Here is a 16,947-nt window from a genome sequence, read left to right on the forward strand (position 1 = left end):
TCTCTGGTTGCCAGGACCAGAACTGTCCATAAGTGGAGTCGGAAAGGTCCCGCAAAAATAACAACGACTACGTCGAGATTAGGTCAAAGATGCAGTTAGAAAATGTAACATTCATGAAGGTTTCATTAATGTCTGCGCGAAAACTAATTTGCAATTGCGATTTTACGCTACACATGGGCGTCAAAAGCCATGATCCGTAAGATCACATTGCGTTCTGTTAGACCAAAAACCATATGATCTGTTTATTTGTGGAAAGAGTCGCAAATATATAGGGCGATATCAAAGTCGAGGCAGAAACAAAGGGATAATGGCTGCGATAACGCAACAAAGGAGACTATAGGAGAAATAACGCAAGTTGAAAGACGTGAAGCAGGCGAGATAATTATAGCGAAGGCGCCAGAAAGACGGATTGTAAATGTAAAAGAGTAGAAAGACCGACTTTAAATAAAATATGAAAATGTTTAGCATCATGACAGGACAAACTACACAAAAGGCAATGTGCCGAAGACAGCTTTGCAATGCACACTGTTGTCAAAGTAACAACAATTTTTTTTAGATTTTACTGAAAAAATATCGAAACTTATATTTTTTTTCCAAATGAACTATCACAGACATTTTCTGTGATTGTTCATATTTGCGACTCCAATACTTGCGACAGTCTCAATTGCACCTTTAATCAGATTTGTTTTAGTATGCACTATCTGGATCCATAACTTTGTCATCTTCATTTGCTCTTTGCCTATGGAGTGTCGGTTTGGCAAAACAAGTTATTATTGTTGCCGCCAATAGCATCAAAGTTTGAAAAATTAAAACACCAAGTCCAGAAGTTCGGCTATAAATGAGTCTTCCCGTTTCTGCAGCCACTCCGCCAATTAAAGCTTGTAGTCCGACAACATTGAGACTGACAAAAATTTCATCAATCGGGTAAGTATGTTCAATTATTAATTTGTACAAGGGAACAATGCTCATGCGAATAAAAAATCCATACAGCGCGTTACTTACTCCTATGACCACAAAGTTTCTGTACACATACCCTAAAATCAATCCACATGAAGCCACACATGCAACTGCGGAGGCAATGATTGCTTGAAAATGAGGTTTTTGAAATTTGTCGACAAATAGACCTGAAACAGGAGAACCAACCAATCCGCCAAACGCCATCAAACTCATAACGTAGCCGGTGACAATTTTTGTTGGTAAAGAAGAATCACTGTTTACTCCAACAAAGTTAACTATTTCAGACATTAAGATGAGTTCAACGGAATTTACATGAAATATCACTCCCATTGAAATCGACATCAGAAAGAAGGTTAATGAGAACAAACTCCTCGCTTCCGCAATTAACATTCTAAACGTTCTTCTTTTAACAGTGTTTAGCTTTGAGTTTTCTTCTTTTTTTGCTTGAGCCAAACTTGGGTAGTTGGCTGGTTTTTTTGGCAATGTCAATACAAACAAAAGCAATATAAAAGCACTTGCCATTAAAAATGTAAAGTACATTGTCCTCATGGTGTCACTGTTTTCAATTGTCCAGTTGCCCTTAATTTCTGCAAACTTTTTTGGAGGACTTTTCAAAACGTTTGTTGGAAGTAAATATCCCAATATACTGCCCGCGGGAATTCCAAACATGATTAAAGACATGCTAAGTCCAAGTTCCTCTGTTGGAAACCAGACAACTCCAAATATCGGCGGGACTGCCACAAGTATTGCCGCAGCAATTCCTGTAAAAACCTGTCCGACGATTGCACATATAAAAAGGTGTGTCTTTGCCACAGCCAAAAGTATCAGGGCACATGCAATGGTGGCACACATTGATGATGTAATAATTAAATATTTCAGGTTTATATATTCAAAAAAACAGAAGGTTGCCAAAATCGGGGAGGCAAAAACTACACCAAAAAATGGTGTTATAGTCAACCAGTCAATTTCGACATAGCTAGCTTGAAAATACGCATGGTAAAAGTCGCTAACTTGGCCAAATCCCGCGAATTCGAAGCTGTTTAATAATTCCAATACAGTCAAAAGGAACACAAACAACCATCTTCTCTTGTACACTGATATTGTTAAAGACTTCACCTCGATTTTCTTATCAGCAACATTTCCTTTCCCAGATTCCATTTAGACTGTGCAAAATCTTTTTGTATTCTGTAATATTGGAAATCCTCAATAGACATTCAACATAAAGAATCCTCTTCAGGAAAGTTACGAAGTGGTGTGCGGAGATGACTGATGGATATAGGATGGATGCATTATATCCACTTCCGCTTACTGTCGCATTAAATTCATTCTGCGAAACATAGAAATCCGTGCGAAGTTAACGTTCAGGGGTTAACAAACCAATCACCTGTTATTTTTGATTATATATTTCAATTACTTGTACCGTCAACATTCGCACAGATTTATATGTTCCACACACTTTATTGAGGATCACAATTGCCGACATATAGCTGTGAGGGGGTGTTTCTAAAAAGCTTTCGTAGGCATTGAGGCTAGGCATTAAAGGCAATAAGGGTAGGCATTTTATGCACTGGCAAGTCGTGAGGCTTGTTACAGCATGCGCATGAAACGGGAGTAAACCAACAGGTTTTCGTAGACTGCTTCGACACCGAACAACGAATTGGCGTTGTGGGCGCGCTCCTCGAACTAGCTGTCTCAACGTATCCAATGAGTTTAAGCTCTTATATCTATATCTTCTAATATCTTCGAGTAAGCTGCGACAATTTTCTAACAGGTCAGAAAATTCCATCAAGGTCTTTTGGTCGACCTTGCTTGACTGGCGGAAATGGTTTGAGCCTGCGTTTACATGCGTTGGCAATGATAAAGGGTTGTCCGTCATCGTATTCAAGTCAGGAACGGGCTTTCGAGTATCCTGAGATCTTATCCTTACTGTATCTCAAGTTTAGCAGCAATTAAGACTTCGCAAAAAACAAACTAGCCGCGAATCTTTGGATTTCGTCCGGTACCGGGGTGACTTCGGACATTTGAGAACTGTTTTAAAAATGGACTGAATGGGCTTTTTAGTGAGCTAAAACGAACGAAAAACCTTCTGTTTTTTGAGCAATGCTTTACTACTTACAACAAAATAATATTTAAGAATGTGGTTCATGATTTAAAAAAAATATGAGCAATTTTAAAAAAAACGCCCGAGCTGGCCCCGGTCTCCCCTACATTGTGTTGACGTCAAATGAACAATACATCACATAACATAGAAAACATAATTAATCGACATAAAAAGGTGTCGATGCAACAATTGACAATACCTCTAATTGGGACTAACACACTTTCTCTGTCAACCCCAATGTTGATGTACTTGATGTACCCCAAAACATGCGATGTACTTGATGTACCCCAATACATCAAGCCTCCACTGTCGTACGGTCGCAACTAAATCATTCATGGTTCTGTGTGTTGATGTGTAGTAAGGTGAAACTGTCTAGCTTTAGTCAAAAAATTAAAATTGTATTGTTTGTCAGACAATTTTTCATGCAATATACATTTATTTGCAATTTTTGTTGAAAAAGTTTGTTAGCATCAATTACAACAGCCCAATTGTTTCATACTATGTTTTTTCAACTGGAAAATTGAAAAGAGCATATGCAACCAACTCAAAAATAACATTTTGCTCACACAAAAATAAAATTAAAAAAAATAAAAACCACCAAAATTTCTGCCAATATATTACATGTTCTTGACTAACGCAAGATTGAATAGTTTAACGGTTTATTTTCTGTTTTTGTATAGTAACAAAGTGGCCTTTATAAGCCAATTCAACATGATAAACACGAAATGTTGCATGGGCCAGTGTAGTTTTCTGGTTATTTTGTTGGGATGTTTTATTCATCTAAGTTTCTGTAACAATGCTGTCAATCACTGTATTGTGTGTTGAATAAAACTTTAAAAATGTCTTTGAAGATAATAAAGTGGATATTACATCTTGTTTGCCGATTTCTATGAATGCACATTTTCTCTACACTAATGTGTGTGTGTTGCAATCTCATGCGGTCTGTGACATAATAATAATAGACCAAGTTTTAAGTAATAACGCAACGTGGTTCTGGCCTTTTTGTGTCCGACAACTGTGCAGCACAGTGCTACGTCATTTTATTCTGCAAAAGGTTTTTTTGTGTTGCGAGCGAGCATTTTCTGGTGGGTCTCTTTATACATAAGTGTTTAACGACTGATCGAAATGTGTAAATTGTAACTTTGGCAAATTTAACTGCGATGACTTAGAAGTCAGTTCGGTGAACAGTATATAGCTGCCCTTGTTTATGTGATTAAGTTTACACACGGTGTTGACGCTGTCTTTGTACTCACAGTGTCTCTCTTGCATTTGTACACACGTGAAGCGTGGTGTATTCAATCTCTGTCGCCCAAAGTTATCGGTAAGCATTGTGTGTGTTACGTCATAGTGGCGCATTGTAGTTTATGTTGCCTGTTTCGTTTAGGTGTGCGACAGTAACTGCTTGGGCCGTCTTTGTGGTCCAGAGTTTTCCGGTTCCCAAATAGTTGGTGAGCCTTATGCTGTAATTAACTACGTGTGAAGTGTATTTGTTTGACACATTGCCTTCGGCGTAGAAACCGTGTTCTAAGGGTCCACGTGTCTTTTCGTTTCCTCCCGACGTCTGTATCGTCTACGCTTCGAATACATTCTATCTTGCGTACGAATGCGTACTGCACATTCGATAACAAGAATAACATCAACTGAGTGAGCGAGTTTGAGGCCCATTAAAGATACGCGTTTTAACTGCGGGAATTCCGCCTTGTGTGGCGTTCCGCGCCAAGAACCGGGGCGCGTTCAACGGACGTTACAATAAAATAATGCAATACAAAGGCAGCGTTTCTAGCCATTTCAAACAACTTTCTGCAATTTTATGTTGGGTCATTGGGCAATTAAATCCTCACAAAAAGTATTTTTTTGCCTCTTTAACTAAGTCAATGCTCCACCGCAGTCCTTACGCGGAATGTAATAAACAACGCCTTTGGGTTGGACCGTACCCTTCTCGTTAGGGTGTGACACCATCCTGCCCACTGTTCTAAGTGGCTTTGTGTATACCGTTATACCATAGTCTAACATCATACGCCTTAGCGTGTCTGTTAAAACAGGAACGTATGGCAAAACGATCGTACCGGTAGTTGGCGCTGTTTCTTGTGGCTTGACCGCGGGCTTTCTTCTAAACATCCATGACGGATACAGACCATCTGGATGTTTGGAAGACACAAGAAACAGCGCCAACTACCAGTACGGTAAAAAAATTTTTGTAATCACTACATAGTAACAATAAATTGTTTTACTACATGAAATCTACCTAACCAGCAGCACTTCTTTCACGTGACACAAGTTAACCATCAATTCAATTTTAAATGTTACTAGAACAACTTTGTGTCCACGTTTCTGGTTTTAGAAAACATGTTTCGCTTTTTATTAAAGCATCTTCAGTTCTATAAACAGCAGAAATTCCAGGTTTTCCATCAGAATGACCTCCAACACGGGCCTTTTTACGATTTTCGCTTTACCGGTGACGTCACTTTCAATGAAGTGCCAAACCACTTTCCGCTCTCTACAATTTTTTTTAAATCTCTGTATCTGCCAAGAATTGGGTTCTGAATAGCGTGAAAGTAATCAAAATCGGTAGAGATATCACGTATTCCATCATAATGACCTCAAACACGGTTCTTTATACGATTTTCGCTTTGCAGGTGATGTCACTTTCAATCAAGTGCCAAACCACCTTCCGCCCCCTAGAATTTTTTTAAATCTCTGTATCAGTCAAGAATTGCGTGCCGAACAGCGTGAAAGAAATAAAAATCGGTAGAGATATCACGTATTCCATCAGAATGACCTCCAACACGGGTCTTTTTACGATTTTCGCTTTACCGGTGACGTCACTTTCAATCAAGTGCCAAACCACTTTCCGCTCCCTCCCTGCCAGTGCTAAGCAAACGCACAGCTAACAGGGTAACGCCAGAAAGGGGCTAAATAAGCCCAACCAAATTTTGGGCGCCAGACAAAATGGAAAAAAGCCAAATTTAGGGAATTTGGCGCCGAAAGCGCCAATCTGGCAACCCTGTCTCCAATGCCTTCTGCGCGGCAAGTTGGACCTTTGAAGATGGCGGCCGCGTCTTTCAATTTGCTTCAAAAATCATTCATGCGTCACAGTGAGATGGACAATCCCGTGTTTATAGAGATCAGTGGCTGTAACAGATAGGGATAGACACCAATGGCTTTTACGCTACAACGACCCAAAAAAGAGGGTATTAATGCATATTAATAACCGTTACAAAAATTTGCTTAAAAAATCGTACAAAATTTGTTAGTGTCAATCTAGGCAACTTGTAAATAAATTATTGAAATCCCACGAATATCGGCTGAGTTAAGCACGTTTGAAGTTTAGTCGGGTAACACTAATTTACGGAATAAATTAGTGTTTGTGATTTCCTTAGGTTCCATCATAGAATACTAAGGGTGGTATTCACAATCTCCGATCAAGATTGATCCGCGATCAAGTTTGATCCGAGTTTCTGAATACGGATCAGTGAAAACTGATCCGGATCAATTGATCTGATCCTTGATCGGGGATTGTGAATACCACCCTAAAACATGGAATGGAAACTCTTTTCGTCACGCTCACGCATGAGTAACACTTTACGCAAAATGAAAAATGCATTGGGTTAAATGCGATTTTGGCGTTTTTCGGCGGGGAAAAACTCTAAGTTAATGTAACCACAGGAATTCATTTAAAAGAAATTCAAGTAGTTCTATCTTTAATCTTTTAAAATATGTGGATGATTTTAATTATGACGCGCTATAATACACTTTTTACCCGTGTGTCACAAGTCACCGAACTGACTGAAAAATTGTTAATACGTCATCGCGGTGACCTCAAAGATGACGTAAGACATGTATTATGTCATTCAAGTGATGACGTAATGTTTTAGATTTGCATATCTGCCTGAAGAGCAATCATGGGATTCAGAAACCTAATATATGAACAAAACAGGCCGACCCAGAGGTCACATTTTTGCAGTCATTATTGGGTATGTATCAAAATATTTCATAACTCCTCTTTTTGTAAAGACATATGTTGGATAGATAGTGCAGTACTACATGAAGTAGTTTTTGGCCCAAAATGTCTTTGGCAGATTGTAGTCATTGTAAGCGAGATAAGATAGGGCCAATTTTTGCTGTTTTTTTTTCAAAAATTGTCTTTAAACTGGTTAACCATACTTAAATCTGGCCGTTTTTTCATCTTTTATGAAATTATATATGAAATGATAAATAAATGTTGGTAATTATCTAAAAAATATTGACAGAATCAAATGAATTCTTGTGTCTTTTTTTATATTCCATTGGTTTTGAGCAATTCATGCCACATATGAGCCTATGCTTTGTGAATAGCAATGAACCTGCTTTTATTGTCCTAGTAATCTACTTTATACATTTTTCCCACACATCACTGAGTTTTCTATTTGATTTCATTGTAAATATTTGGTTGTATATTGGCTTTTTGTCTGAAAGTTGGACTTTAAGTGTTGATTTGTCCAATATCTGAGAAGAAAACAATTTGAATTTGATGGAAATTATTTTGTCAAACTATTGCACACATAACAGAAGTATATTTTTTTACTCAAAACACTTGATTGAATGCTCATGACACAGTTGAGAATATGTAATATTTTGTTCAACCAAACATAATTGCCTTCTGTTTTTTTTTCGAATCGGACCTTAATATATTAAAAATAACCTTTTTCACTAGTCATTTTTTTTCTTCGCAGATCAGTTTCAAGTAAAACACAACAGGATTTGATATGGATATGTATTAAAATGAGTATATTCTGAAGAAACATGTCACGTTGAAGTAAAAGATGAAAGTTTTCAGAATTTGCTCGTATGCAAACACTTCTATACAAATTATAGTTGGTTTATATTGGAAGTATTCCCACTGCCCTTGAGTATTTGCAACCAATCAACATATATTTTGTCAAGGCTTAACTTTTTCAAACCCATGTTATGCACAAAAATGTTGTTTTTGTTGTGCACTTTACTGGCAACATTTGCGCTCAAGTAGTATGAACATGGTGTTTCCTGATATCAACTGATTTTAATAGTTTAGTTCATCATAATATCTTCATCTCCATCTTGATCAAGATACAGAAATCGCAGAAAAAAACATTCATACTATCGTTTGTCAACTATTTATGTCAAATGACATGTTTTTGCAAAATAAATATTCCCAAACCACCGTATTACTGTGTGCAAAGATACTGTCCTAAAAAAAAACATACCAAGCAAAGTATTTAATTTGACATAAGAAGCATAGTGGTTGATAATATTACTCGATTTGGCCTCCCATTGCTTGCGAACAGCAAAAGCGCGCAATTATTTGTTCATATTTTGACTTAAAGGCAGTAGACAGCAAACCGCCGTAAAAAATGATGCGACACGATTTATTCAAAATCATGTGCATATTTCAAAAGACGAGGGACCAAACTTCTTGTTTCTTTAAAAAAGTTTTAAATTTTGTTCTATTTAATGGGTTTTTAAGCCCTCTAAAAAACACCAAAATCGCATTTAACCCAATGCATTTTTCATTTCGCGTAAAGTGTTACTCATGCGTGACGGCGCATTTTCAGCGGAGTTTCCATTCCATGTTTTAGTATTCTATGGTTCCATAGCTCCGTAAATTAGTGTGAGTTTCCTTAGATTTCTTAGGTTCCTTATTCCGTAAATTAGTGTTACCCGTTTTGTCGATTGGCGTCTCTTTGGTACACTTGACTAGACCCGTTATTTGTTTGTTAGCATTTACAAAAATGAAACGAGCTAGGACGGAACAAGTACAAGCAACTACACTTAACCATTTGAAAAGAAGAAGCAACACAAATTCTGAACTAACATTTCGTCATAACTTCAGATTTAAGGAAAGTAAAGAGGTATGACAAAATTGGTTTTGGTAAAGTTCATTGCATGTGGAATTCATCGTCAATATTTAGTTTGGCAGAATCTTAAAGTATCCTCACTATTCTGCTCAATCCAAATATCCTGATTCAGTCCCGCACAGCCTCCAGATAAGAAAGTTTGTTATTTGCGCGTAGGCTTTTTTTTCGGCGATCGTTGATTGCGCGAACGATTTTTCGTATGTTAATGCATTAGCTATTTTATATTGCGCACATTTTCGGTATATTTGCGCAAAAGTGTGTGGAGGATTTAACCGAAAAAAAAATCCTCCGCGCCGTTCCAATGTTGCACAGTCCTGGTTTTGACGCAAAAATTAATTATCCAGTAGCAACAACAAAATTTATAATCACAATACTTTCCAAACAAGCTAATTTTTGGAGCTGATGTTGCATGGCAATTGATTATACATATCTGGATTAGGTTTCAAAAAATAATTGTGTACTTGAAGTTATTTTATTGTTTCAGGATATGTCAAAAAGGGCAGTTCATTCATTACACTGTACATTGTATAATGCAGTGTCTTTGGGGTCAACTGAACTCTGTGATTACTTTGACTCATTTAATCAAATGGTTAAGTTTACTGAAATACATGGAAAAAATGAAACACACAATGACCTTCCTGGTATGTTGTTAGTGGAAATATCATATTCAGTTGAAGAAGGATTCAAAATCCTAAATAGATTTGCCTCACTGGAAATAATGTAAACATACAAAAACATTAAATATATTTCCTTTTTGGCAATAACATATGGGGCTATAACATTGTGGCTAAGATAGGTTATCATCCAAAATCAGTTGCCTACACACATGACTGTTGCAGCGATCAGGGATATGTGTGTCCATTAAGGGGTTAATATAAATTGAAACCATTTTCCCTTTTCTCTATATCCTGCACTAAGTCCGTGATAGGTTTTAAACGTTAAGAGTATATTGCCTTTGTTTAACAAAGTAACCTATCTTGGACACTTTGCAATGTATAGCAATCATAGGGGACTTTTAATTTATATTAACCCTTCCATTGACCAAAACATGTGCCTTCCTTGATCGCTTTGGCAGTCAGGTGTTCAGGCAACTGATTTTGCTCACACAACCATGTTGGATAACAACCTATCTTAGTCGTAATGTTACAGCACATTTTCTGTGATAAGGTATAACAGTCATTTTTATGCCCACCTTGGCACCCTGTTTCAATAAGGACTATCGCACTGTTTTATCCAAATGATTTGGAAAGGAGTTTTGAAACCAGGTGATTATACAATTCTGCAAGCACAGTGATATTTTTTATTTTTTATAGATCTTCTTGGTCCATTGTTTGTGCACATGTATTTGGATTTAATAATTGCAGGCAGAATGTCTGAGGCAGAGGAATTCTATAATCTTTCGGCTATTGTTGAATCAGGTTTAGATTTGGATAACTTTGATTTGCAGCTACAATCACTGCTACATGCCTCAGATATGAACATGCATCTCCAGGTGACTCCTTAAACTTGAATTTTTTTTATCATGATTTTACTGAAGCCATCAGGTAGCTTGGTTTACTGATCCAGTTTAGTTTCTATAACTTATTTCATCATTGTATCTAGGATGTTATGTTATAATTTGTGTCAAAACGTTGAAAATTTAATCGATAAAGTTGAGTTCTTCTAAATAGTGTGAGTTGTTCATGTAATATTAAAGTACAAGTAAAAGTGCATTTAGTGGCTAAATTATTCAAATGTGCCAACTTACTTTATTTTGTGTTTTATCCATGATTAAATAGCCTTGCTATACCTGACAAAATAATTATTATACTTCTAATTAACACCATTGTTTTTGGTTGGTCATGTTTCTTTTTGTTTATTTTAGATAGCTGAATTAAGAAATCAGTTTTGCAAAATTAATCTCACTCCTCATAGTGAAGATACATTGAAAAGACATTTAAGTCACCAGCCAAATCTTATAATTATGAAGATATTAAATGAAAGGATTGACTTTGCAGGTATTGGTAAGCTACAAAGTATTGTTCGTGTAACTCTTTTATAATAGTATTGTGTGCAGCATGCAATTTAATTGATAATGGTGACAAATTCGTCAAAAATGAGGTTGGTCAAAATACAACACATGTGACAAGTAAAGTAAGTAAAACTTGTCTTGCAATGCACATTGGCTCCAACATGTTTATTGGTTGATTGGTTTATCTTTTAACAATGACAATTTCAATGCAGCCTGAAGCAACTTTAACAGGTGAAAAGTTAAGTTCCAACACCATAACTCCTCATCACAGCGTTTCAGGAAAACACTCAGTATCTGAACCTCTTGTATTTCCATCAGTCTTAAAGTTGGACACTTTAAAAAATAAGATAAGTTCTGTGAAAAGACAAGTTTCTTCCACTCCAAGAGTTTTTCTTCACAAGTAAATGAATGATATTTTTAAACTTTCAAAGGTAGTTCTTTGTAATATTTTGTAGGTTTACAGACTTTAAGCAAGAAATAACACATACAAACATGTCAAACAAGCTACAATATCTTTGCTGTGGTGTGTACAGTTTTTTCAATTTTTTTGCTCGTTTAAAACAAATGTATCTTGGATAAAAATCCTGAATCACATTAACTTGCTGAATGCTGTTAACTGGGTCTGGCACAACGCTTATCAAGGTATCTACAACTCTGCAGCTACAGATGATGCTTCTATTAAAGTTTGGAATATTAAAAAAAAAAACTCGCCTTCTGATGATGTTCCTCGCCACAATGCCCAATCCAGTCATGAAGTTCAACCTGTTTTTCAAGATGATTCGTTTTACACAAACTCATGTTCAAATGAAGACATGAAAAAAATAACTAAAGATTACAACATGGCGAGTTTAAGAGCCCATACAGGCACAGTGTATGACACCTGTTTTTCTTCTGATGACAAGTACATGCTATCCTGCTCGGATGATAGAAGTGGTAATTGTGATATGAATGTATCATTTCCTAAAAGTAACTTTAAAAAAAAATTTTTGACTGTTTGTACCTATTTTAAACTTTTCTTTTATTTAAATGCAACATCATCCATTTAATCTTTTCCATTCATCCATTTAAAGTTAACATCACTTCAAGTTTTGAACTTCTTAACAGCCCTCCCAATACAAACATTGCACAAAGAGTATCTGTTGTCAAGCATATATTTAACTAGATTGTGATAAATTTATGTTTCGATTTTGTTAGTCAGGTTGTGGGATTTGAGCAATTTTAAGAATAAGGCGGTATATTATGGTCATGACTATCCAGTATTTTCACTTGCCATCAGGTATGTTGAAATCCTTTGTTAATATACAGTAATTATGTAAAGACATAATATATTATTTCTGTGCAGTGACCTCGATATGTATTTTGCTTCTTCATCATATGACTGCACAGCCAGGTTATGGACAACTAGTCGATGTTTTCCAATTAGAGTTTTCGCAGGTCACCAACAAGCTGTTCGAAGTGTTGCTTTTCATAAGAATGTTAGTTACTTGGCTACAGCTGATAACACAGTTCGCCTTTGGGACATTGCATCAGGAAAACCAGTCCGCCTAATGACTGGACACTGGGTTTGTATTCCAGTTACAAGTTTCAAATTCTTATGAAAAGATTTTGTACAACTTTTAAGGCATCAGTTTTGTGTTTGAGCTTTTCACCAAATGGTCAGTGGTTGGCAAGTGCTGGTCAAGACAGCAGAATCAGAATTTGGGACATTGCCTCCGGAAGTTTGTGGAAAGTAGGTTTGGCATTGTTATTTTTTAAGTATCTGGTACGAATGCATTTGAACAGGAAATGAGAGGACATGATGGAAGTATTTATGGGTTGCACTTTAGTCTTGATTCAAATTTATTATCATCATGTGGTGCTGATGGCTGTCTTCGTGTTTGGAATGTTGATTCTTCTCAAACATCTTCAACACCATCCATATGTAATGTTGTTTGCCATTTCTGTCGTTTTACCTTAACATTATTTACAAATACAGCAGATATGTTGGACAATCCACACTTAATTGCACAATGGTCTTTGGATGGATCGAGTGTTTGCACCCGCTTCATTGCAAACAACCTGCTAAACTGTATTGTTGTAGAAAGATGACATTAACCAAATCTGTGTTTTTGCACATTTGCTGTAGGCAAATTCTATTGATCTGTCAAACATGTTTGTAAATAACAGTTTGTTCAGTAAGGTTTGCAGGAATCGCCTTGTGGTCGGCCTTTGGTGTATTTTGATTATCCCGCTTTTTAGTTTTGGCGTTTAACTTTTGTTTTCCTACTGTGGGCAATCGCGTATTTATTTCTTTTTTGTATGGTCAGTGACAACATGTTTATTAAATGACAGTGAATAAGCAACTTTGTTAAAAACGCAGACCAAATCTTCTTTGTGTATAAGCTGCAGACAGATGGACACTGTTTCGACCTAAAAGGTCTCATCAGTGCAGCTGGTGTGAGCTTATGCACAATTCATATTGTTGGCTCCGCATTGCTTATTAAATCTTCTTTGTTTCTAAGTTACCATAATGCTTGCCAAAATGTTTTTGTCATGAAAAATTTAATTATTTAATATTTTCAGTTGTTTGGCGTGTTGAAACAAAATTGCACTTACAATTTTTAAGGTAAACTGTATGGCCGTTTTAAATGGTGTGAAAAATAGTTAAATGTGCTAATGACCACCCCTGCAGATTTCGCAACCCCAGCATAAAACCTAATTAGAAGCAATATGATCGAAAAAAGAGTATGTTATTTAGAGCTACTGAACCAACACTGAAACATCATTACTGTTGACGTGTGACAGCTGAACTTTTGTTCTTCAACTTAACAGGTATTTTCGTTTTAGCATAGTTTCAGGGGCCTATATGGCAATTAAATCAACGAATTCCTGCTTTCAAGGTCATCTGCAACAATGTACAGTTTTTCCACTTGTTCATTAATAACCACTGTTGGGTATTGTGACTTACATAGGAACCTAATATTATTGTTTTAAGTTCAAAAAACAAGGATAGGACAGTACACAAAGGATTTGTGAAGCCTCCTGGATGATCTTGTGACCTACAGGAAGGCATAAACAGCCCTGGGGCCTGCTTAGGCAATTATTTACCACATAGTTGCCACTAAGTTATCTGGCCACCTGTGCACTTGGCGGTTTAATCCGGGAATAATTGTTATTTAAATAGAATGAAATGTAATCAAATAGAATTTGAACATACTAGAATCGAATGGTCGGAAAGAGGGTATAAACCGGCAGCCATATGTGATATGCGCGAGAAGCAGTGGGCTTGTAAATACCATGTCGATATGAAGGCCGCATCTCTGTATTTGTATGGAAAAGACTTTCCCGGTTGGGAAATGCCCTTCTCGAACTCTGTCCTGCGTAACAGAGTAAAATTGTGTGTAACAATGCAATGGGTCATGCATGGGCGCCAGTGTTTTGGTTGAATGTTTTGGTCCCCCTTCATGAGTCATCAGACCCGGCAATTGTTTTTGGCAAACAAGAGAAACTGTAACCAGGTGCACAATGACAAATGACTTGTAAAACTCAATTTTTAGGATTTAATTGTGAGATGCGGCCTGAAAGTCTCTGGCCCGTTACGCACGATAAAATATCCTTGTCAAACACAAACTCCACTATTGGTGGAATACAAGGACAAATTCTCATCAAAGAACCTTCCAGCTGCGGCGTTGTTATGCAATTGCCGTCATATTTTTACTCATTCAAGCCATCAACTCACACGTCAAAGTCGGTTTACACCACACGACCGGAATTCAAGTTTATGGTCCAGTCAAAAACGCGGTTTTCTGCAACAAAATTTCAAACCTGACACAACGTGCAGCACAAACCAACCGAACAAAACTTATCGAAATGTGACGTAGGCAAGCAGTAAAAGTCTTCATCAAAGTTATGCTCTAAGTTAATGTTTGGGGAATGTCCACCAACGAACAGGCCAACATGTTAATTACGCAGGCCTACTTGAAACATTGCAAAGTGATGAAGAGTTGTCTCTACCAAACAATCCTTCAAAAAAAACAAGACTTGAGGAATTATTGAGTAGATTTTCGAGATTCAATACGCAATACAATCCTTTTTAAACAAAAGGTGTATATTTGTTGTTTTTCACCAGAAGAACGTCAGATTCATATTTCATTATGATACCTGGTGGTCAAAACCTATTTTCAGTTTTTAGTGTTATCGGAAGAGAAAACAGTAAAAGCGGCTCGAAGGTTTATCAAAGAAATTTGCACGATTGGAAAGTAGTGTACTTTTTTGTCGCCTGATTTCTTTGCCCGCGGGTTCGCTACTGCGTTTGTTTTATTCTCTGAAGAAGCCTAGTCGTTCGTACAGGCGAAACGTCAGAAATTACAATCTTTTTTAAACGAAAGGTGTATAGGGGAGACCGGGGATACCTCGGACACGGGGATACTTCGGACCAGGTATTTTACGTCACAATTAGGTGTTGTTAAGACACTTTTACAAAAGCTTTATGTCTCCATTAAACGTTAACAGTAACTTTGGAATTAAATCATGTCTGCTTAAAAAATTATAATCGAAAAAGTCAATTTATCAGTGAAACCAAGTTTTTTTATTTGTATGTGTAAGGCTATATATCAGTCACAGTTAATCAAAATGCAGTAATTTTTGGTTGATTGCATATTCAAATATGTATTCTTGAATAGGGCAATGATGATTTTGTGTAACCTTTAAAAATACGGCCATATTTTAATAATTTCTATGTCGTCACGTGGTCGGGGATACTTCGGACATCATGGCAAGAAATCGCGAGAAGACAATTCAACACTTGTTGAGTTTTATGAAAAATTATCAGGTCATAGAAGATAATAAACAGAGGCTTGATGAAATGATTGAATTTTGGCAGTAAGAAAAAGCCCCAAAGATAAAAAATCGTTTGTTGACCCAAAAATATATAATATTCGTGCTGTCGTTAAAAGTACTCGAGTTACCCAAAGCATGAACGTGTGGAAGGGTCGAAACGATAAGTGGCCACGCCCCGATTCCTGAAAGCTTGAATGATATTTTGAGCGCTAATGCCCCAATGCTGTTGTTGCGCCAAGTTTGATTTCAGCTAATTGTTAAATAAACAAAAAACGTGCTGTCCGAGATATCCCCAGTGACATTTGAGACCTGTTTAAAAAATGGGCTGAATGAGCATTTTTAGTGATCTAAAACCAACCAAAACCCTTTTGTTTTTTGAGTAATGCTTTACTACTAACAACAAAGTAAAATTTAAGAATGTGGTTCATAATTTAAAAAAAATATGAGCAATTTTCCCAAAACCGTCCGAGCTATCCCCGGTCTCCCCTAGGCCTATTTGTTGTTTTTCACCAGAAGAACGTCAGATTCATATTTCATTATGATAACTGGTGGTCAAAAACCTCAGTTTTCCGGAAAAAGAATTGCCGGAATAGACGATTTTGCTTTTAAGATAATCCGATTCCGTCAAAGTTTTACAAAAACTCTTTGCCGATTTGTTAATGAGGTTTCGTAGAAAACCGAACAAATCCCCTTCAAACCTAAACAACACTGAAAAACCGCTAAACGTTTTGGAGTTTAAAATGAGGAAGAGAAACAAAACTAGTTTTTATTCATCGGAAATCATATGTAAACATTTAAACTAAGAAAACGAAAAATCACTTTCTCCACAACCAATGTTAACATTTGAGTGCACCCCGATAATGGCATTTTTTCCTACCTGTTCAAAACAAAACAAAAAGTTTTTTCGACTGTAAGAAAATTGCAGATTTCGTTTGGTATCATATACCTTTTACTCCAACCAATTTTTAACGCCGCCCTCGTCGCGCACTGTCGTCAGTCAGTTATTTCGTGGTGTGACGTAATACCACAATCTGGAAGTTTTGTTTGGTTACTTAGTTTTTGGAGTGCCTTATTGGCAGTCTACCTTTTTTGCCTTGAATTGTTTTTCTACACTGTATATTGACAATAATTTTGTCGTTTTAGCCATATTACTATACTCACAAACTAAAATATTGAAAATTCGTTTT

At 36.6% G+C, this 16,947-nt stretch overlaps 2 protein-coding genes across 6 annotated transcripts; one reads left to right on the plus strand and one right to left on the minus strand.

The window, feature by feature from the left end:
- Positions 1-687: 687 nt before the first annotated feature.
- Positions 688-2,115, minus strand: LOC145902912 (choline/ethanolamine transporter flvcr2a-like). The gene has a single exon (XM_082991001.1). It carries the CDS (start codon positions 2,113-2,115, stop codon positions 688-690), a length of 1,428 nt encoding a protein of 475 aa, XP_082847127.1.
- A 6,547-nt stretch (positions 2,116-8,662) lies between these two features.
- On the plus strand, positions 8,663-13,499 carry LOC145902249 (TAF5-like RNA polymerase II p300/CBP-associated factor-associated factor 65 kDa subunit 5L). 5 transcript variants are annotated; one of them, XM_082990141.1, is made up of 14 exons: positions 8,663-8,677; positions 8,737-8,925; positions 9,416-9,572; positions 10,245-10,423; positions 10,796-10,928; positions 10,976-11,064; positions 11,155-11,342; positions 11,398-11,465; positions 11,603-11,875; positions 12,137-12,218; positions 12,285-12,504; positions 12,564-12,671; positions 12,725-12,863; positions 12,918-13,499. In XM_082990141.1, the coding sequence occupies exons 2-14, from the start codon at positions 8,806-8,808 to the stop codon at positions 13,028-13,030; spliced, it is 1,869 nt and encodes a 622-aa protein (XP_082846267.1). In that variant the 5' UTR covers positions 8,663-8,677; positions 8,737-8,805; the 3' UTR covers positions 13,031-13,499. The 5 variants fall into 5 exon arrangements, with proteins under 5 accessions (XP_082846267.1, XP_082846269.1, XP_082846266.1 ...); XM_082990143.1 differs by having other exon boundaries at positions 8,672-8,925; positions 10,796-10,934; positions 10,988-11,064; XM_082990140.1 differs by having other exon boundaries at positions 8,672-8,925.
- The last annotated feature ends 3,448 nt before the right edge of the window (positions 13,500-16,947 follow it).

Source organism: Ascidia mentula, chromosome 5 (assembly GCF_947561715.1).
Source record: "Ascidia mentula chromosome 5, kaAscMent1.1, whole genome shotgun sequence".
Classification (NCBI taxonomy): Eukaryota; Metazoa; Chordata; class Ascidiacea; order Phlebobranchia; family Ascidiidae; genus Ascidia; species Ascidia mentula.

Coding starts and splice junctions, on each gene's coding strand:
- LOC145902912 (XM_082991001.1), bottom strand. CDS start 2,115: ATGGAATCTGGGAAAGGAAATGTTGCTGATAAGAAAATCGAGGTGAAG.
- LOC145902249 (XM_082990141.1), top strand. CDS start 8,806: ATGAAACGAGCTAGGACGGAACAAGTACAAGCAACTACACTTAACCAT. Junction 11,343..11,397: donor CCAAGAGTTTTTCTTCACAA/GTAAATGAATGA, acceptor AATATTTTGTAG/GTTTACAGACTTTAAGCAAG. Junction 12,219..12,284: donor GTATTTTCACTTGCCATCAG/GTATGTTGAAAT, acceptor ATTTCTGTGCAG/TGACCTCGATATGTATTTTG.